This window comes from Taeniopygia guttata, chromosome 12, assembly GCF_048771995.1.
Source record: "Taeniopygia guttata chromosome 12, bTaeGut7.mat, whole genome shotgun sequence".
In the NCBI taxonomy this organism is placed as follows: Eukaryota; Metazoa; Chordata; class Aves; order Passeriformes; family Estrildidae; genus Taeniopygia; species Taeniopygia guttata.
Window position 1 is genome coordinate 17,318,076 of NC_133037.1, and position 22,749 is coordinate 17,340,824.

The window sequence follows — 22,749 nt, forward strand, 5'->3', positions numbered from 1 at the left end:
CAAAGTATTATTGAATATTTGGTAATATTAGCATCACTAATCAGCTTTAATTGTGTAGTTAGTTTCCTGAAGTTATGACACTGGATTGACAGACCTTTTAGATGTCCCTGAAGCCACTGCAGAGGGCTGAAGTGCCAGTGAGATTTCAGTGAGCATTGGGAAGATGGTGGGAAGGCAGCAGATGTTTAACTCACTCAGCTGAAGAAACCCTGCCTAATTATAAAGCCAAAACTGAGAAGAAACCTTCATTTTGTAAATTACAAAAATACTTAGTGGCACCTCAAATCCTGTTTAACTGGATTAAAAAACAAACCTGCCTTGAGCTGGTTGCAGGGTCTCTCTCAGCAGCCCGAGCCTTTTTTTGGTGGTTGGTTTCTCCCACCACCTCTTTAAAAGGCAATTTCTGGTCTTTGACCTGTGTTACAGAGATCACCTCCTCTAATGCCTGCTTTGATACAAACTCTAAATTATATCGATCTGAAAACTCAGTGAGATTTCAGGAAGTATGTAGGCAGACAGCCTCTTAATTTTGTACTTTTTTTGCTTCCTGATACTGTTAAGTTTCTGTTAATTCATGTAATGAAATGTATTTTCTGTTTTTAAAAATTGGGGTGTTTTTTTGGAAAGTCTCCTAGGACTGTCTCAGGGCTGGAGGAGATAATGTTTAAAAGAGAGCTCTGTCACTGCACTTAGAGTGGTGCTTTTGGCAGGGTAATGCACAGTTTCCTAAAAATTAAATAAATTGGATGGTTAGCCAGGCAATCATCAGACCCAGAAGGTGTTACTGAAGTTACTTTGCATGTCCATTAGGAATGTTGATTTGAGATGTCGGTTCCAGCATGCTTCTCACACAATTGATTCAATTTTTTCTGAGCTCCTTTTAAAATTCTTTAAAAAAGCTCTAGGTGTTCACTAAAACTAAACTATGGACACTAAAATTTGGTGTCCAGCTATGTACAAAAGCGAAATTGCAGCTTAATTTCTGAACTGATTGCCCTGGAGACCATATTGGCCTGTCCAGTGGTTTTACCTTGTTCTGTCTGTGGGAGTACAATGCTAATTTTAGGCCCAGAAAAAAAAAAAAAAAAAACAAAAACTTATTATGAAAATGGTAGTGGGCATGGCAGCTGTAGGTTTTGTGGTTAAAATATGGTGAGGAGTTTGTCTTTAGTCATATAATCAGCTAAACCAGTCTGTTTAGGTTATATTTTTTCTGGTCTGTAGCTTTTCCTGCAGCTCTGGAGTGGCCTCAACTGGAATTTCTTTGTGACATGTGGTGTTTTCTTCCTTGTTTCTGTTGAGTTCGGTGAGATAATGTAATACTTGTTTTAATGTTGTTTTCAGTGGTGGCTGATTTGATCCAAATTATTTAGCTTTGAAGTATTTAGGACTCAGACACCAAATGCATCTGTTGTTCAGTATCTCTACAAAACAATATTAAGCTCAGAATGCTAGAGAGCATTTCTTTTTCATCTTTATAATTCGTCTGGTGGAAATGACTACTTTGTTGGCATTTTGATGCTATGTCATATGATGACTGACTAAACTGAATTTGCAGCCTGCTAAATGTTGACTTACAACAAAACATTGGTAGAATTGTGGTATCCTGGCAGAATTTTACAGGGAAGGATTGAAAGTTGGTGTCAGTGAGAGGTGAAACTGCACTGGGTTTGCATGTTAAGATCCAGTCAACTGTGCACATATTGAATAACTTAAATAGAACTTTTAAGTTCTAATTCTGTACCATTTGTCCTGCAGCCAGGACAATGTCAATTAAAAAGTGCCCTTCACTGGAACAGTGCAGTGAGTGATGTTCTTGAGCTGTCATGCACAAACATGAAATGTTCTTGCCTTTTTTTGTACAGTCACAGGGCCCATCCCGTGAAATGGAGAGGAGCTTGATGGGGGCTTAATATTTCTTACTGAGGTGGTCTGAAAGAAACTTTTGGGAGTTGGGATAACTATAAATGAGTGTCCTCAGTGCTGGGTTGTTGCACAGGTGTGGTGTGTGTGAAGCAGCTGGTGGGATGAGGGGATGCTCTGCTGTTCCCGGGGTGGTGCCAGGGCTTGGCCTCTCCTCCTGCTCCTCTGGAGAGTGGCTTGAGCAGATTCCTTTCACCATCTAGTGCCCAAATGAGCAACTGCGGGCTGGGCCTGCTAGAGACAGCCCTTGGTGACAGAGCTCTGGGAGCAGGTGCCAGGGAGAGCTGGGCTCACACCCAGCCTGCCCTCAGACAGGCCCAGCACTCGGCACTAAACCAGAATGATCTCAGAGCAACAGATACCTGAACTGAAATTCTCCCAATAGATTTCTAGAAATAGATTTCTCCTAATAGAAGTCACTATTGTATTCTTTATATTCCATGATTAATGATTAGAGATCCTGGTGATAAGAAATGTGATTTGTCCATTTTTCTATGAGCTACCTGTATTTTTTTTTTCCCTCATTCTTGTATTTCTTTTGTGCATTAAGTTCTCTAGTCCCCTTGTTGCCTTCTCACCATTCCAGTCTTGTTGTATCTCCTTACCTGTATTTTGGAGAAGGAAAACACTGCAGTCCTATGTATGATCTTTGGGATAAGTCTAGCATCAGTTTTAGATATTCAAGTTTTCTGTTATACAGGTATTTTGCATTTCTGTCTTGATCCAGAATCTCTCAACAAACACACATTTCTGAAGATTACAGCTTGGAGGGTAGACCTGGAACAGGATGATCTCTGTATGCCAGGATTTTAAAGCTTTCAGTGGTAGTTTAACATAAAATTTGACAATTTCTGTACTCAACAATTCCAAGGCCTTGGAACAAAGAAATACTTTTTCTGACTTTCTTCAGGAGCTGTCTTTCAAAGCTGCTATTCTAAAGATAGGTTGTGTGTGTTATTGGAATTCATGTTCCACTTTGGCTTATGCTTTTTTGATTCACATCCAGTGTTTTTTGAGTACTTTTTTTTTTTTTTTTTTTTTGGTCCGTAAGCATCTGGTTTTGCATGTTGCTTTAATTTTAATTTCCTGTTGTTTTTCAAGTGTTGTCCATGAGTTACAGGAAAACCTTTTCCACAGGAGCTCTGCTTCCCATGATGCTGTTAGGATGCAGTGTTTGCTGAACTTTAAAATGACAGGGCTTCTTACATGGTGTGGTGTTTGTGCCTGCCTGGATTTGTTTGGTGGGTCTACAGAGGCTATAAAATTGCCCTTTTCTCTTGATATGAACTGATGTGAGGTCACACAGCAGTAATTTTGTCAATTTACCTGAAGTACCATGGATATGTTGAAATTATAGACCTGTAGATCCTGCTGTCCTGTTTACAGTTCCTGCTGGTTTTTATTTAAAGAGAGAAAAAAAAAAAGGGGTGGGAAGCACTTTATATGTGTTTGAAAATAAATCTCAGTGTTAGTTATGAGTTAGTTCTCTGCAAAGATTGGAGTTCTCAAACCCTAAGAAAACCCTTAGATACTGATCATTGCAAACAGAGCCCCTTGATCCCTCAAAGGAATGGTATTAAGGACTTGGGAAGCTCCAGGATCAAATTTGATGTGAGCTGGATGTAGGTGTTTGAGAAGTGCAGTTTGCTTTTGGGTAGTGAAAGATGTTGGATGCTGTGTGGGATGCCAGGGGTGTTTGCAGTGCTGCATTGACTGATTCAGTATCTTCTGGAAGCAAAAGCTCCCTTTGTAGGAGTTGGATTATATCCATGTGGTGTTTGTGTGCTGTGTGTGTGACTTGGATAAACAAACTCTGCAGGAAGGTTCTGGGTTTTTGGGAGTTCTGGGGAGAGCAAGGCTTTGTTATTGACTGGGCTTGAACCTTATGACACTTCAGGAACAACAAACTTATCACTTTGAAAGTTAAAAATTCCTTGCACTTTTAGGGAAAGTTAAAAATTCCTTGCACCTTTAGGGACCAGAGTCTCTCTTAACAAGAAGCTGAAATATGCATTGAATTTCATATTTTCCTAAACTGCATTTTTCTTCAGTAAAGGTCTGAGTGCTGCTCCCATAGCCAAGAGGATGCAACTAAATTTATTTATATATGAGGAGAAATGTAGGAGAATTAGAGAAACAGGATTTGAGTTCTCACTTCTGTGAGTAAAAGGGTTTTTTTCTCATTAGAAAGGAGCTCTGTGGTTTTCTTAGATTTTTTTTTTGTTTTTCCAGAAGGCACTGCAGTTTCCATTTTGGCTTACAAACCTGAGGCCCCTTTCTTGCAAAGTGTGAACATTTTTCAAACATAAGGGTTTAAACCATGTTTTGTAAGGTTATTGCCTAAAATATTGTGATGATTTTTTACTCAAAATGTGATCTCCGCCTGTAAGTGACTCTTACTGTTAGAACTATCTCATCTTTGGCAGGTTCTGTGTTTCAGGTGGGCACTGCTGCAGGGAGCTCTTTGGGAATCATCTCTGCACCAGCAGCTCCCAGCAGCTTTTTTGTTAAGGAAACCATTTCAGGTGCTTTTTAAGATAACAAAAGAGCTTGTGTAGTGATAATGAGGGCTATGGCATCAAACAGCAGTCTTGACTCAATTATAATTCTGTTTATTCTGCTGGAATGGCTGTGTGAAGGGACAGGTTGTGACAAAGTCCAGAGTGAGGAGCTCAGGGCAGGGATGATGGTGCTCAGGGCAGGGATGGTGGTGGTGCTCAGGGCAGGGATGGTGGTGGTGCTCCGGGCAGGGATGGTGATGGTGCTCAGGGCAGGGATGATGGTGCTCAGGGCAGGGATGATGGTGGTGCTCAGGGCAGGGATGTTCTCTGAAGCCCATCCCTGCTCGGAGTGCACAGCTGGAGCCCAGGCAGTGCAGTGGGATGGGATTGCCACAGGAGGGAGATGCTGGCCTGCATTGAAAGCTTGGCAGCTCCACTAGTGCTCACCTTTCCTGAGCAGCTCCCTGAGTGTACAGCTATATTTACAGCTGAATTAAATATTCAGTGTTTCTGTGAGTAGTTTCTGTGTGCTGTTAGTAGGCAGTGTTCTATAGAAAGTAAAGTGGAGCCCTTTTCTATAGGTGTTTTAGTTACTGTTTTTGAAAGGCAAATAGAACACCTTCAGTAGGAATGCTGTCATTTGTCACAGGCTGCATTAATTATACTCTGAGGGGTAAGCATACATTTAAAGTTACTTTAACTCCCACAAAAACTTGTGCAGTTAGCCAGCTTAAATTTATATGCTAAAAGCTGGTGAAACTATATTCAAGGATCATTTTTATAAAAGACTGATCTAGATTTATACAAGTCTAAGTTGATAAAGTCTCCACTGTAAAATAGTCATTCACTGCTGTGTTTCAGATTTGGGTTGGGGGTCAGGCAGCCACATCTTGCCTGTTGGTGACATTTGTTGGTTGAACAAGGTTTCTTTGGAGCTGTGTGTTAGGAAGGTAAGGCACCTTTATAGGAGTGCACAGCTCTGAGAAACTCCTGGGTTTGGCTCCTCTGTGGCAGAACTTGATGCTGCTGAAGGTCTCAGAGGCTTTTTCCATCTCAGACTTTGGATCATATAATTTTTCCGATGTTAGTGACCACTCATAGGAGAGTTTTGGACTTTAACTGGAGGCCCATGGAGGGATCTGAGTGGACTGCACATTTTTTCCATGTGACATTCTGTATTTCCTCCAGCTGCCTAACCTGCAGTGTAATAATTATTCTGATTAAGGCATCCATGGCAGGACTTCCATGTCAGCAAGCCAGGGCATGTCTTTTGATATTGTTATTTTGGGCCACATATAAAATCAGTGCAATAGTCTACTTGTGTTTTTTGTTGAAGATTTCAATTTTCAAATTTCAAGCATAAACGAGAAGCCACTAACTGAAATACAGGTCCAGATTCTCTAGCACAAAATGACAGCCTGCAGAAAGAAGTGCTGCTTGCCAAGATTGGGTTGGTTGCTTAGCAATGAGCTATTTATCTGCAAAGGGACCCAGAAAAGGGATCAGGATGGTCTGAAAACATAGTTAGACTAAAGGAGCTTTAAAATCAGCAGAGTTTAACAGTTTTTCTGTGAAATTCAAAATGATGAGGCTCTGCAGCAGCTCTGATTTGTGAGTTGAAGTTGGCAGGATTATTTAAGGCTTGCCCTCTCCTGCCTCACAGCCTGCAGGCTGTGCCACTGAGTGTGCAAGTCAGCCAGACATGAGAAGCTGAGAAATGTTGATGATCCTTGAGAAACCCTGGAACATTCAGGGTTTGTCCATCACATGGACACCTTGAATTGTTGTGTGAATAGTTTCTCTTCCAGCTTCCATTCACCTTGAGCACTGACTCAGTTTGTCACTTGCAATATTGAGTGCTGTGTTGATTATTTCAAGAAAACATAAGGGTCCAGCTATGCTCCAGGCTGTACTGATGATTTCCTAGGCAGAGTTAGACCTTGGTGTGAGACTGTGGTCTCGGTGAGGATCTGAGTTCAAAGTAGAATATTAAATGGCAGCACCAGAAAACTGAGTTAATTATTTTTCATGGTTACCTGTGCCCTCCTGTGGAAAATGCTGTCAGATTGTTAGGTTTTACTTGGGGTGGGTTGCAGGTGACTGTGATTTGTATCTGTGTCTCTGCTGTAGCAGTGGTTGCTGTAGGAGAAACTTAAGATCATGTGAGAGGTGAGCAGCCATGTCACTACAGCTCTTCTCTAAGTTATGACTGATTTCAGCCTTGTTAATTGTTCAAATTTCAGGTGATCTTTGTATTCAGGAAATCTGAGATGGTATTTAGATGGAACACAAATCCATATTGCTGGTTAGTCTCTGTGCAGCCAGTGCATGGAATACCAAGCTGCTAGTACCATCTAAAGCTAAAAATCTGCTAGAAATGCAGTTGCAATCAATATCTCTCTGCCTTTTGACTTGCAAATATTGTCTGTAGTTTATGGTGGATTTTTTAAACAAAGATGTCATTCAGAAAGAAACTCCAGCTAGAGCAGAAACCCCATTTTGCAGTTTATTTACTAATTGTATGACACCAAGTCATTCCTTGTTCCTTGTGTACTTCCAGGTGGGTTTTCAAGCAGCTGTATGACAAAGGCCTGGTGTATAGAGGGGTTAAGGTCATGCCTTTTTCAACTGCATGCAACACTCCCCTGTCCAACTTTGAGTCCCATCAAAACTACAAGGTAAGCTGCAACTGGATTTCTCTATTTTCTTCTGTTAGAACTTGGAAAGCTTTAGCACCTTTTGCTTGGTGGTACCTAAGCAGGTCATTACACTCCAAATTGGTAGTAAAAGTCGCGGTAAATGGGTTAATTTTGATCATATTTTGCTGTATTTGTTTGGATCACTTGATCTTAGACTTCTTTCTTGGTTACTACTTTTTAAAGTACACACTTTTTTTTGGTTGTGGTAAACTCCTCCCTCTCTGTGCTCTCAAGGCTTTATTGCAGTGGTGGATTTTCATGCTGAATTTTCAGAGGAGAGCTACTGTTGTCCCTGTCTGTTCACATCTGACAAGAAGAGGGTCTTTGGCAGGGTTTGAATCTTCTGTGAGGAGATTCATAAGGAATGTCAAAGACTCTGTAGCTGTACAACAATGATTCTAAGAATCATTAATTTACATTGGGAAACACCAGAAAATGTTCTACCCAATATAATGCAGGGCTTACTGTGGTTTATAAAATGTTTCTTTAAAAATGAGTGACAAGATGAAGCAAGTGAAGCTTCTCACTTGCAACAAACTCATGTTCACATATGTGAAGGCAGAACTTGTGTCCCAGTTTTCCAAATTTCACATTAGTTTGTAAATAGAGGTTTTGTATCCTTTCCAATCCTGACCCAGGATTTACTTGTGTTGTAAATCTTTCACTTGTATTGTGAGAGCAGAGAGAGCTAGAATAGATTGTACATCTGGTCTCTATATCTTGCCTAAAAAAGGCCAGTTTTCTGGCCAAAAATAGTGTTTTTAAAGCAAATGTTTAAATAGACTTGGAGTACAATGCAGCCCACAGATACCAGAGAGATACCAGAGTTTTCAGTGTTGCTGAAGGGTATTTATACTGAAGAAAAAACGGTTTGTGATTTGTGGAAGAGAGATTTGCAAAGATATCTTGATATTTGTGACTGTCTGACAACTGAAATAATTACTTTTCTTGCCCTTATTGGCTGACATTTCACACAGGCTCAGATAAATGAGCTTTCTTTAGAACAAAGACTTTCTTGGAGGCTTTGTGTGTATGTGTATCTCTTCTCTTTTTCCATAAAGCTTGAAGGCTCTTTTCTCTTCTTGAGTCTTAATGAAATATTTAGATGCTGTTTCTTACTCTAGAACCAGAGGTGTGTGTGGGTGGGATGCTGCTCTGCAACTCCATGCAAAAATTACCTTTCTCATCTGCCAGAAATGGTGTTTGGAAGTTGCGGGTCTGTGAGCTGAGAGGATTTGTTCTTGGTGAGCACAGTCATTTCTGGGTGTGAGGCAGCTGTTGCCTTTCTCACAGTGGAAAAACAGCCTTTGGCTACTGTTTATTGATCCTGTGAGAGCTGGGACACGGATCAGGAGCAACAGGACACAAGAAGCACGTTCAGAACCAGAGCTGAAGCACGGCTGAGTTATCAATGCCAGCAGCTGGTATTGCATTAAACTGAAGAAATGGTGTCTGTAGGTGAAATTCCAACAGATAAAACACTACACAATACCATTACCTGTCAGCCTGCATGGTAGTTTTTATGCTTTGCCAGTTTTTATCTCCTTGGTGAGCTCAGTGCTTCAGAAAGCAAAGTGAGGAGCCTGCACTGCTGCCTCACGCTTGATACCGCCAGAACCGAGAGCTCCAGCTCTGCCTGGTATTGAACACGGGCCATGGCTTATGTAATATTTATGTTTTACTGTTGACTGCACCAGATGTTCACAGAAAATTCCCTCTGGAGCAGCCCTCAGCTCAGACATAAATAGCTGCCTGTCCCATGATGCCATTAACTGTTCCATGATGCTGGATGGAAACCAGAGCGCCTCGCACGAGACGTGCCAAGGCCACAGGACCTATTTTAGAGCTTAGGGTAGGTGTGCGTGGCACCCTCTGAGCTGGCATGTAGAATTTCATAGGGAAAACTTCACATTTGCAGGATTAGACTTGCTTTTGCAAGCAGCTTTTCATCACATGTGAAATGTGAAGTGACTGAATAGGGTTGTAGTTGGCTGAAAGAAAAACTTCAGGGGATTTTTAGGACTCATTTGAAGGTGAAGTTTTATAGAGTAGCTGACAAAGGTCTCCTTCCCTGAGGTTTTTTTACTTTTAAATATTGACATACTCTTGTTTTTAAGTATCCCAAATGTTTTTCCCCCCTTGTTAACAACAGCTTCTTAATTAGAGATGAATCGTTTTATGTGGTGGCTCTTCTTCCTAATCCCTGGCTGCAGAAAATGTGAAAAAGGCTTTATTTAGCAGTATCTGAGAAACTGCTGGTTTTCCTGACCCATGAGGTTGGTTCTAAACTTCAAAAATGGGGTTATAAGAGGTGCCTATAGGAACTGCATTTATCTTTGGTGTTTTGGCAGCAAATGCCCCAAGTCTCCCTGCTAATGGGAGATTTTAACCCTGTGGCCTTGTTGCACTGGTGTAATGAGGAACTCAGTGACTGGTGCTCTGTTCTGACTTGAATGCTGCCACTTCACGTTTTCCATTACAGATGAACATGGCATGTTAAATTGTTTTTCAGGATGTTCAGGATCCTTCAGTGACCGTGAGCTTCCCACTGGAAGAAGATCCAAGTGTTGCTCTTGTTGCCTGGACCACAACTCCCTGGACCTTGCCCAGCAATCTGGCCCTTTGTGTTAACCCAGAACTGCAATATGTAAAACTGAGAGGCAAGTGTTGAACACCTCTTCCTTCAGTTCCTGTGGATATGTACTTAAGTTTTGTGGTTTTAGACTGGTTTTTGTTAAATTTACAGAACTGTTCTGGGGTTGAACCAGCGATAGTTTGAAGGATGAGATCCACTTTGGATGTAGCTGATGATTTCCAGCTGCTCTGCTCTTGTTATTTAACATTGAGAGTACTATTCCTTACAAAATACTGATAGATGAAATAAAGAATAATAAAAAAAAGTTGTGTGTGTTTGTAGTCTTAATTACACCTTCATCTACAAACACCTCTCCCCCTTTTTTTTGTAAAGTAAAATGGTGAATAGGAATTGCCAGTGTCAACATAACCACGTGAATCTGTTGGGTGTTAAATATGAGGTTGTGCAGGCCTTTGCAGTGAACTCCATGTGTTTGGGTTTTCTTTCTTTGAAGAGAACTAAGTATGCTTCAGTTTTCAAAAGTTTTAACATAAATTTGGTCATCCTAAAAAGAAATACTGTGCATTTTCAGAAATAACCTCATTTGCCTGAGGCCTTGAGTTGGGTTTGGATGTCTCTGGCTCAGTGCTGTGGGATAGTGACCTTGAGTTGGCAGGGTAGCAACCTGAATAAAAGTTGTCATTGAAGTTAGGAAATCAGGGTGGTTGGGGATAGAAAATGAGTGTTCTTCATAACATTTCACTCATTTTTGATGTTAACTTCCTTTGTTGGCATAAACTTCTCTTATAAAGAAATCCAATCATGTAATTGAAATAGCAAGTCTCAGGAAGGCTGCATAAAGTGCAATCATTACCTTACAACTTAATAATATTGATTTTATGCAATCATTGTCCATCTTCCAATCATTCCCTCTGTTTCAGCTACAATTTACTGAAACTTCTCAATTGCTTTTTTATTTGACTCAGCAATAATGGACAAGGTATTTCTGCCTCTGTAACAACAAAGCACACTGAAAATCAGTGGCCTGGGTTTTATCCTGTGGTTTCTGTTTAAACTGAGCCTTTGGAAAGTGTTCTTTAACTGGCTGTGTGGGGGAAAAGTAGCTGGAAAGTAGTAAAGGATTATTCTGGGCAGTTTTATTGTTACAGTATCTTGCATATATCGAAAGGTTTCATAATGGTGCAAATGAGGGGATTAAACTGAGATCTGTAAAACTCCTGTTTTATTTTATATTCTAGATAAAGCCACAGGGAAGATTTACATTTTGATGGAGTCCAGGCTGGTGGCACTGTACAAATCTGACAGTGAATATCAGATACTTGACAGGCAAGTACATAAATTGTTATACTTGCTAGCTTTCAGTGTTTTTCTAGATCAGAAGTGCTTTTAAGAAGATGGATTTCTCTGCATCTGTGTTTATATTGCAAAAATCTATAAAAGAAATTGAAATTTGCTGGAACAAAATAGTTTTGTATGCGAAACTACAAATAAAAAAAAGTTTCATTGGGTCCTTGTATTATGGTGGGGAAAAAAGTTTACATTGTCCACCCCTCTCCTTTTTGTTTACATTAAGGTAAAAGTTTGAGAACATACTTTCTACATATTATGTAAAGATTTAAAGGGAAATGGGCAAAACAATCACATTGATTTTAGCAAATAAATATTACTTCTCTAATTAGTGGCAGTCATTGCTTTCTGCAGGCTGCTTATTCATCTTCATTAGGTGAAAAAATAGGAATTATTTTAAAAGTCAGACTGGGCAGGGGGTGCAGGTGTTAAATTCTGTAGCTCTTTTAGACAAAATGTCTGTCTTGGATTTTCTTAAACATTTTGTACAAACCAGCAGCCTGTTAAAGAGGTCAAATACAACAAATATTTGTTTGCTCACTTTATTCAAACAAACAACCCAGAGAACCCTGTAAAGCCCCACATAACCAAAAAAAAAAAAAAAAAAAAAGACTAGAAGTGTTTTTGAGAATAACACCCCATCTTCACTGGCATTAGTTATTTCTATTTTTGTCTTTTTATCAAGCAGTTAAAATCTGTACATTGAAAAAATAGGGGATATTTCAGCCAAGCAGTTGTATGTAATCATTAAATTAGGGAAATACAGAGCTGGAATGTTTAAGATGTTTCCTGTTCTGATGGCTCATAGTGTGACAGTTGAATAACTTTCTATTTCTGCATTGCTTTCTGTCCTTCCCCCTCTATGATAATGCTCTTAATCTGTCACTTGGTCTGTACCAGTTTAAGCTGGTGTTCAGTTTCTAAAGATGATGTTCAGTGCTGTCATTCTTCCGACTTGGCTGAACTTCTGATCTCTGGAGTTTTTTCCTCCCCTCTGAGTCATCAGCAGAACCAGTGAACGGTGTCAGTGTCAGGATGGTCCTGCCAGGACACCGCTGGGAATTTTCTTTTGGTCTGACACTGAATTAACAAGGGCTTTTTCTGGAAGTGGTGGTGTATCCTCCAGTTCCAGTATTTGTATGTGTTGGGATGATAAAGTGTCAAAACTCTCACTAACATTAAAACCTAAATTTGATCTGCTTGCTTGCTATCTAAGCTGGCAAGTCTACCCAGAAAATTTTGGCTTTGTGTGGCTTATTCTTGACAAATTCACATTGTATGTTCTTGAGCACTTTTCTTAAAGACTCTCAAACACTTGGAAGTTGAATCAGGTTGCTTGACCTGTCTCAGTAGGTTTTAGGTGCATCAGTGCTTCAGTTCTCTTGGAAAATACAGATACTCTGTTCCATTTTGGTCTTTTGAAACCTGTTCAGAGTGTCTAAAAACTAAGCCTTCTATCAAAACCATTTTATTTTCTTAAGTATTTTTTAATACATTTGCTTTAGGCTTAAAAAAGAAGCAATATCTATAGCTCATATATTAAATTTGTTGATCTGTTGTCTTTTGTTTCCAAATTCTTCTTTTAATGCAATACTACAAGTTTAACTTCAGTGTGACTGCAGTCATTCTATATCAGGAATACACAGAACATTTTGGCCTTTCGATGTGGTGTCTTCATGAGAAATTTGAAGAGCCTGCTCTTTAAGGCGATCATACACATTTCAGGTGTCGTATTTATGTCCCTGACTAATGGTGTTTCTAACACCACCACTCACCTGCCCAATCTCTGATTATTTTTTAAATTTTCCTTTTTTTTTACACCTCTGCCTATCTATAAGGCTGCTAATACATCTCTTTAAAGAGCAGTATATTTTAATTCTTTTTGTATTAGTGCTATGGTCTCTTCTCAAGCTGATTTCTTTTCTGGTTTTGGTCATGCTTTAGTTTTTCTGTTATGTAATAATTAATTTTCTCAAATGTGAAATGTGAGACAATGAAAAGGTAGCTGGTAGTTGAATAGATCTGTAAAAGATTTAGATCTATGAGTATCTAAGTTCATGGAAATGAGCTTTACCACTTCTGCTGTTAACTTTTTTCTTCCTTTAGCTCACTTTTAAATTCTCAAGCAGTCAGGCCCTTGAGGGAGAAATTGATGCAACTTAATCTATACCAGGCATCAGGCTGAGGTCAGGGAATGGTCTGATTGAAAATGTTCAGGGTCTGAAGTCCCCTGAACTGGCTGCTTTGCACCATGAATTGGTTTGGGTGTATTACCCCAGTTTTGGCCATTGAGTGGCTTCCTGCACTGGTAGATGGGATGTGATTGTTGAGCATTTCCCTCCCCTTGTGTTAAATTTCAGTCCTTTGGCATATTAAGCATTTAATTTCTTCACACTGTTTTCCCTTGTTGTCTCTTTTTGGATTCTAAAGAATCCAAACCAGAGATTTCTGATCTGAGAGTGAAGGATTGCTGAAGTGATTTTTAACAAATTTTACTACTATAACTTAGGTCACAAGAAGGCACCATTGTATAAATTTTCAACTTGAAGTTCTGGACTTTGACAAGCAAAGTATTTCAGATCCAAAAATGAAAATCAGGAATGTGATCCACAACCTTTACCTTTCTCTGGCTTGGGGTAAATAAGAATAGAACTACTTTTTTTTAAAGCCAATTCTGATGCTTCACATTCTGTATCTGAGCATTCCTGCATCTGTGTGGCTGAGCACTGGGATGCTTTTTTTTCATCTGATCCTGATTAAGCACCTCAAACATTCCTAAGGCTGTTTGTAATATGAAAACATAAAAACCATCTGCAAAGCTGAGGCTCAAAATAGAAATCTCCCCTATTCCTAGAGGATATTGTGTGTGCTGAGCAGAGGAGTCGTGCTCTTGAACTTGGCAGTAAATGCTGCTGCTGGTCCTTCCTGTGCAGTGAAACAGCTTTGAAGAGTCCCTCACTTTGAAGGAGTCAAGTGTTTTTTGGTTTGACCATTGTTTGGAATTTGTAGATCAAGGACAGAGTAGGGAGAGACCACAGCTGGGACACAGTCAGAGAGACAGCCCATCTATTAGATTAAGTTATGTTTTAGCTGGATTTTCCCCCTGAAATTGGATGATTTAAGCACTTTTCGGGGGAGTTCTGAGCTGCAAATCCCAACCTAATCACTGCCTTTGTCAGCTGCTGTCAGGGGCCTGAAGGGAGCCAGACCTGCAGGCTCCATCTCTGCCTTCCATGTCTTGTCTGGCTCAGCTGCTCCTGTCTGTGCTGGATCATCCCCTGAGATGTCTGTGGAGAGTCTGGATGCCCAGTTTAGAATAAGGAATCAAGCATCTGAGCTTCACAGGCTGCAATACCCTGTGTCACAATCTTCTGTACATAAAACTTGAGGTGTTTTGGATCATTATTTAGTTCTCTTGGACACACTGAACCTTAGGGCTTTGTTGTTATGATTATTGTGTTTTATCCAGAAGATTCTTGCCCAGCTTTACCATAAGGGGCTTGTCATTAATGCTTAATTCCTTTATGAATTTACATTGATTGTTTGACTGAAGTCCATCAGGTACAAGTTGTTGACTGGTAGCAGAGATGCATGAAAAGACATTGGTTTTTCTCCAAGTTACCACAGAGGTGGGAAGTAAACTTATGAAAATTATTTTCATCTTCTGAAATCAAATCTGTCAGGAAGGGGAAGAAGCAAATAGGAACAAAAGCAGTTTTCAAGTTGTTAATTTTATGTTCCTGTAAATCTTTCTCTTCAGGTTTCCTGGTATTGTTCTTAAAGGCAAGAAATACAAACCACTCTTTGAATATTTTATTCAGGTAAGATGAACCAGATTGGTGTTTGATACAGGATATAAAGACAAAAATAAAACCCATTCTGAGTATTTCTTGTTCATATTATAAAAAGATACTAGGTTCTAACAACAAACTCCAGGTTGTATTAAAGTACTTTAAAATCCTGGTGAAAGTTTGAAAAACAGTATTGACTTTTTTTCTCTAATCTTTTCCTTTAAGTTTTAAATACACTCAGAGTAAACACTGAGTGATAAGCAGAAGTTTGGTTTCAGATTGCACAGAAACTGCAATACATATTAACAAATATTCTCTAATTTTCTCATCTGGTGAGTGTTTTCTATCTCCTAAGTGCAGCTTTGTCTTCACAAGGGAATGACTTGGATAACAATCACAGACATGTCATGTTTCCCACTAAAGAGTTAAAAGTCTTTGCTAAAAACCTGGTGATGCATCAGATTTATCTGGAATGCAGCTTTTAAGTCTGCATCATTAGGTCTGGCATCACTGGTGATAAAAGAACATGTAGCAATAGGAGAGTGCCTCGAGAATTTTTCTGATTTGTAAAAAAAATCTGATTAAAAACGGATTACATTTTTCAAAGAGGAGAAGTGCAGCACTGCTGGCCAGGCAGCTGGGAGCTCCTGTAAGGGATTTGGCCATTTGAGACACTTCCTGTTCTGAAAGATGTGCAGGAGTCAGCAAAGGTGGGAAAACCTCTGTAGGGAGCAAGCTCCGGTATTTCTAGAGGCAAGTCAAATACAGCTGAATCTGGAAAATTGCATTGTGCATCTGAGGTTTGGAATGGATAAATTTTGTGAGTCCTGCTGTACTTGTAAGGAGCAGATGGGGCATCTACAATTTTTATTTAGAATGGAAATCTTATCTCAAAATAGCTCCCTTCAGAACAAGCCAAACCTAATATTTTGTAACATATTTGGTTCAGCTGTGACTCCAGTAATTTTTTTTACTATTTTTGTTTTAAGGAATAGTAAATAACTGTTTATTTTTCATTATCTATATACTGAACACGCTGAAAATTGTCATATCTTTTCTTAGCAATTTTTTTCTGGATCTTCTCTTCCTCTTCTCTTCCTCTTCTCTTCCTCTTCTCTTCCTCTTCTCTTCCTCTTCTCTTCCTCTTCTCTTCCTCTTCTCTTCCTCTTCTCTTCCTCTTCTCTTCCTCTTCTCTTCCTCTTCTCTTCCTCTTCTCTTCCTCTTCTCTTCCTCTTCTCTTCCTCTTCTCTTCCTCTTCTCTTCCTCTTCTCTTCCTCTTCTCTTCCTCTTCTCTTCCTCTTCTCTTCCTCTTCTCTTCCTCTTCTCTTCCTCTTCTCTTCCTCTTCTCTTCCTCTTCTCTTCCTCTTCTCTTCCTCTTCTCTTCCTCTTCTCTTCCTCTTCTCTTCCTCCTGTTTTTAGTTGGTATTTACCATGCTTTTATTCTCTGGAGGAAATAAAGAAAATGTGTGACTATAAAAGCAGATTTTTCATTTAATTCAGAGGTATAGGGGACATACAAAAATGCAGAGAAACTTCTGTACCTTTCTTGGTTGTGTCCTCACATTCAGGAGTGCATTGATTTGCAGTCTCTTAAGTACAGGACTGTGTGAAGATCTGTGGCTTGAAGAGTAATTGACTTGGAAGCCTTCTGGAGAGGTGTGAGATTGAATCATACTTGACATTCTTTAAATGAAGTACACAGGCGTCTGGGCTATGGGAAGTCATTAAATCATGTTAAGGATGTCACATTTTACTGTATCACTGATTTTTGATGAGTTCTTCTCTCTTTTGTGTGGCTCGTGGCTCTGCCAGGTTCTGAACAGCTCTGTTTTGCTCTATGTGTGTAAATGTATCTCTATATAAAACCATATTTTTGTTTTACAGTGCAAAGAAAAAGGTGCCTTTACTGTGGTAGTGGATGGTTATGTGAAGGAGGAGGAAGGCACAGGAGTTGTCCATCAGGCTCCCTATTTTGGTGCTGTAAGTATGAACCACACATCTGTAATGCTAATTCTGGCCAGCACACATTGCTTGGCTTTCCAGCTCCCGGGACTCTCAGGGTGATTGATGTTCAGTCAAGCAAATCTTCCCATTTGATGCTTAAAAATGTAAGATAATCATGTAGCTTTGTATTCTTATGAGCTCTTCCACTTGGTGCCTGTGCTAGGCTGGAGATTTTTGTGTCCCTTGCTTTGCTTTGTGTGGTGGTGTGTGAGCAGAATTCTCCTCTGGGACTTTTGGGTGCAATTAAGCTCAGCTTCTCTCAGAGTCTGAAGCTGTATCTTTGGGAAGGGCTGATCTGTGGCACTGCTAGTGAAAACTGGCTTTGCTAAGTGATGATTTTGGTTGGGAACAGCAGTTCTGCTCAGGACACTGCCCCTCTTCAGCATTTAAATTTCATTACTTGCTGGGCTTTTAGAGAATGAGAAAATGCTTTCACTGCTTTTGTCCTGAGACTTTATCCCTTGGTGTGAAAGGATTTTATTGCATTCCATTCTTTTTTTTTTTTTTTTTTCTGTCTTTATTGTCCCTTCCCTCAGTCTGTTCTTTTTTTAAGGCTTAGAGGAATAATTTGTCATGGATTTAATCATTTCAGTTTTTAGACACTTGAATTAAATGCATTAGTTTAGGCTCATTGTCCTTTTTGTAGAATGTCCTGTCTTCAGCCATTATCCAAAGATGCCCTCAAAAAACTTGCAGAGCCTAGCAATTAGCAATCCCTGGACCACGAGCTCTGTCATAATTTCCAGAGAAACTTGGCGTTAGCAACAGGCCTCTTTGTGTTCCTGTGAAATAGCCCATCCTCTTCCGTCCTTTTTTCCCTGCATTTTGCTGAAGGGAACATCCATTGTGGTGGTGTTTCCCTTGTCAGGATGATGGTTGATATGAAAAGATGTTCCAGCTTAATATAGCTATGAATAAAGAAAATTAGAGTGGGCTGTATTAGCAGTTAATAGAGAAAATGGTGGTGGCTGGTCAAGTGTCCTCAGGAGGGTGAATCCTGCCCCACTTCTGCTTCTCACACTCTCCCCTGGAGCTGAATCTTGGATGTTCCAGAGGGGTGAGAGTTGATTTAGAGTCAGGAGCTCTTGGTGTGGGAGATGGAGGGAAGGAGGGGAAGAGGCTGCTGGCAGGGAAGGAGCTCTGGAAGCAGCTTTCCCTGGGCTGCTCTAGGAGTGGTTTGTGTATTTGTACAGTCCAGTTAAACTTATTGAAAACAGCTTGTTGGAAAGCTTGACTGACCTCTTAGAGCAAGGATTATCTGCCCTGTTTTATTTGAGTTTTTAATAAGCCCACTGAATTTTGTAAACACAGAGGAAAAAAAAATTCTTTCTCCTGGGAAAACAGCAATTACTTGAAAAACATTTTTTTAGGAAAAAACCTGAACCTGAGAGTAACGGTTAAATGCTTCACAAAGAGGAAAAAGTGCACAGACATCACAAATGAAACCTTGCAGTCATCACCTAAGGAGAGGTTTGAGTAGATAACTTTGGGTACAGGGGCTGAGTCAATGGGCTGTGCTGCCTGCAGAAGGAAAGTGCACAGTGTATGTTGCACTTAAAGCTGCTGACTTCTTTTTGGGGTGTCTGTAATTCAGTTTTGACAGCCCCCAGACTATTTCTGTTCAGAAAAGCTCCCAGAGGTCCTGGTGTAAGTTCAGAATGTCATTATTATATAGGAGACTTTGTGGAATGCTGCTGGTGTTGCATGTTGGCCTTTAGACAGGCTTAGCTGAAAAATGGGAGATGGTTTATGGTAGCAGACAGGGTTGTGTTCCTGGTTAATTGGCTCCTCTGCACTTTCCTGTTGAGGTGAAGGTAAATAGAAAAGGAATAACTGGACCAGAATGGTCGGAGGAGAAGAATAAAACACAATCCTTCACAATAAGCCTTGGGTCTTGTCTCTGTTCCTTCCCATCAATATAAGTGAATCCCTTTGGTAAATAAAGTTGGAAACTCAGGGTTTTATTTATTTTTTTTTTTAATCCTACTTACTGATACATATTCTGTATTGCTGATAGCTCAGCAATGTATCTGTCTCCAAAAAAATTGAAAGTAAAAATTCACTTTCATTTAGTTCCAGATGTAGCTTCATTGTCTCATGTGATGCCTTTGCCAAATAAAAACTGCCACACCATATCAGAGCACTCTATTATTTCAGTTCAAAAGACATCAAAATTAAAGCTCACAGAACAAGACAAACCTGTATTAAAAACACTGTAAACTCATTGTACTTCCAGATTAACATGACACTAAAATTCAGCTGCTCAGGCATTTCATCATATGTAGATGTACCTGCAGTCAACTTAAAAAGCTTTAATAACACTTGAATTTGCATACAAATTTTTAATTTGCAATACTGCTAATGCCTGCTCAGGCTGTGACACACAAGTTTCATAGATCTGTTACTGATGCACTTTTTTTTTCAGTACCTGACACTTGGCAAAAGTGATACTGGTTTTTGCTAAGAGGTGCTTAAGGTGAACATTTGACTTTGTGTTTCTGTTGTTTTGTTAAAATTTAAAATAAAAAAACTTTTGATTTCTCACAAAGGAGCTGTTTAATAGTATCTACTTATTAATTTTGTATATTACAACTTCTGTGTGTAATCTTTTGAGGGATTTGGAGGTACAGGAATGACTACTGTAGCTCCTATCCTGGAAAAAAACTGATATTGATTTTAGCTTTTATTTGAGCTTAGCACTTGTGGATTCCTTGTATTTGCCTGAATATATTCTTGCCTTGTGGTTACTGAGGGAAGTCTTCATTAAATCAAATGGCAGCTGATTCCATTCATGTTCAGGTTGTTCAGGAGCAGAGAGCTGAGTGCAGACACAAGAAAGCACGACACAGTCACTGCTATTGTTACAATAAAGAGACTACTTTAATGTTCTCTGACTCTAAAAAGAGTTTTAGAAAACTCTTCATAGTTTTCTAAAGGTGCCAGTGGATTGGAGGGTGAATGTGCCACCTCTCCAACGACACTGGAATTTCTCCACCTCTGTGAAGGAATGCAAAACAATAGGTCATTTACAGAAAGTTGTGTGAGAAAGTTTGTTACAAGAATGTAAACTCAGAAGGCTTTGGAAAATCTTAAAAAATCAGGGTGACACAGACAGGCAGAGCAGCACAGGCCTTTGTGTGCCCTCGGCTGCAGCAGTGCTGCAAGTGGAGCTGAAGCACCTTGAGCCAGGTGCTGCCATCCTTGGCAGGGCTCTGAGTGTGCCAGGCTTTGTGGTGTGTGCTGGCTGCTGCTTCAAAGCTTGAACAGCTCACTGCCAAATCAGGGCTGGCATCAGCTCTGTCATCTGGCCTGTGCTGTAAACCCCACAGCTCCCAGTGCCTCTGAGCCAAGGCCAGCAGAGAAGGGCTGGTCTCAGTCATGGCCTGACTGCAGGAGCTGGGTGACAAGGGCAGGGGGAATGTTTGTGTGATGCTTTCTGCAGCTGCTGGACAGGGCTGTGCTCTGGTGGCAGTGCTGGAGCTGCAGGGATTTGTTTCTATGTGTAAAGCTTTGATCTGTGAAGCAGCCAACTTCCCTGTCTGTGGATGAATTTCATCCTTTAAAACAGAACAGGTCTGGCCTGGGGGAGCCTGAGGGATAGTGGGAGAGCTGAAGGGACAGGATGAGGCCACAAAGGGCATGGCAGCCCTGCCCTGGCACTCCAGGGCTGGCTCACCTGTGTGGTGGGGGCCAGGGGAGGAGAAGGCAGGGAGCTGTGGAGCACTGGCCTGTGAGATGTGTATTTACACACTGCCTCTGGTGTGTGTCCCTGGGCAGCCTGAGTGGGTGCTTTTGGTGCAGCTCCTGTGAAACAGCTGCTGTGTATCCTGTCAGACATTGCTGTGACTGGGTAAGATACAGATTTGCTGTCACCTCAGACTGGAAGGTAAAATCTGAACTTTTCTATCCCCTTACTTATTTTTGTTTTAATCTGTTCTTTGATGCCATTTTTGTTCAGTCATGTTCAGGAAAGTCTGAAGCAACTTTTTTCTTTTTTTTTTTCTTACTGCTACAGGAAATTAAAAATTTGAGTGGAGACTGGCCAGGAAAAAAAGTATGATGTTGTCCATGTGTGGTTCTTGGTCAGTACAATTGCCTATGGGCCAAAAAAGATTGAGAAATACAGGTTTAAAGGCTTTGGATTGTTAAGACATTCAGAAAATGGGACTGCTTATGTGAAATGCCAGAATTAGATTGACTAAAACAACTTGCTTTCTGGAAAATGCCCTGTTGGCTGGAGAGCTGGGCAGATCCAGGCTCTGGCTGGGACAGGAGCAGGGTGGAGTGGTTGGAGTTCCTTTGCCATGCAATGCTTGCCTGGAGTGTTCACTCCATGTGTGCATGTGTGTACTCAGACACATAAAATACATGTGTGTGTAGATGCATTGATATGCATAGAAAAACATGCACAAATCCCCTGTACTAGGTGATAGTCTGAAGAAATCATAATTTTCTGCATTACTAAAACTACAATCCTATAAAAAAGGACTTTCTCCTAAGTGTTTGGGATTAGAGAAGGTTGAGTATTTTGCTATTCTTGTCCAGTCGTCACATTTTCTGTTCAGTATTTAATTTCTGTTTTGAGGGATGGATATCTTACCTAGTATTTTGTATTCTTACAGCTTGGTGCTTGTCTCTTTTGCAGGATGATTACAGAGTCTGCATGGATTTTAATATCATTCAGAAGGACTCTGTGCCTGTGTGTCCTGTTGATGCATCAGGCTGCTTCACAGCAGAAGTGGCTGACTTTGCTGGGCAGTATGTGAAGGTCAGTGGGCCTGGAGACAGTAAATTACTACTTCATTCAAGATACATTTCATATATGGTAGAAGCTTTCTTTGCTTTCCCTGTGTGGGCTTATTTTCAATGTGTGACTGGTATCTGGGTGAAATTAAAATGTGTTTTAACATTTGCAACAAGGTTGGAATTGTTTATTAAGCAGCTGAGAAAAAAAGTTGAAATGCAAGTAATGTTGTCTATCTGTGGTGAGAGGGCAGAGGAGTATCCTGTTTGCAGCTGCTCCAGAGAGATTCTCTCTCACTCTGAGCTTTTTCCTGACAGAAATGTCATGTCCAGAGTCCCCAGACACATGTGCAGGGCCTCCCTCACCTCTGGATAGCTCTGAATTTCCAGGTGCCATCATTAAGTTTCTCCCAGCCAGCTGATGTAACATGACCCCCCAGAAGAGAGAAATGCAGTCATTTCCCCACTGGGCTGTGTTGCAGTGGGAATTTGTCAGTAGATGTAGGAGAATCCCTGGAAAAGGAGCCCACAGGAACTCCACATTGCTCCTGATACCAATCCCTAGCAGGGAGTGCCTCTTAAATTCCATGTCCTGAGAAAACAAATTGCTTTTAGCCCTGCTGCTACAGTTTGATAGTAAAGCATGTTCCTGTAAACAAATGCAATACAAGATTTTAAAGTCTTTTCCAATTAAGTTGAGGATTCAATCAGCTATCTTTCCTTCCTGCTTTATGCATTAAGGCAAATAAGAGGACACTGGAGGCTCCATGTTTAGTTTCTTGCTGGTAAAAATCTGAATTTAAAGCTCTTGGAAAATTTTCTTATGGTACTGAGTTTTTCACTCGTAGATATTTGTATTTTTTTTCCCCCTAATGTCATAATGACACTTGTATGTTCAGTGGATTGTCTTAAATTATCAGTATACAGCTTTCACTTCCAGTTTAGCATGTAAATCCCAGTTAATTAGTGAGGTACTGTGAAATGTGCTTCAAATTCTGAAATTCAGTCACTTTAGAGGGATGCGGTATCAGGAAGTTTAAATATTAGATAAAAAGCACTATGCGATTTCCTGCCACAAGATTAGAAGACTCAGTCATTAGGATATTAAATAATCTGGTTTCTAGCTTGTATTGGTGCTTCAGAAA

At 40.2% G+C, this 22,749-nt stretch overlaps 1 protein-coding gene across 3 annotated transcripts in view; it reads left to right on the plus strand.

Annotated features, from left to right (window-relative positions):
• Nucleotides 1-22,749, plus strand: part of IARS1 (isoleucyl-tRNA synthetase 1) — a 93,517-nt gene that overhangs the window by 9,094 nt on the left and 61,674 nt on the right. For all 3 annotated transcript variants that reach the window (XM_041718882.2, XM_041718881.2, XM_030283417.4), the window contains exons 7-12: nucleotides 6,985-7,102; nucleotides 9,636-9,783; nucleotides 10,958-11,045; nucleotides 14,827-14,887; nucleotides 16,742-16,837; nucleotides 21,507-21,629. In XM_041718882.2, the coding sequence (XP_041574816.2) occupies nucleotides 6,985-7,102; nucleotides 9,636-9,783; nucleotides 10,958-11,045; nucleotides 14,827-14,887; nucleotides 16,742-16,837; nucleotides 21,507-21,629 (634 nt within the window). The remainder of the gene's footprint in view (nucleotides 1-6,984; nucleotides 7,103-9,635; nucleotides 9,784-10,957; nucleotides 11,046-14,826; nucleotides 14,888-16,741; nucleotides 16,838-21,506; nucleotides 21,630-22,749) is intronic.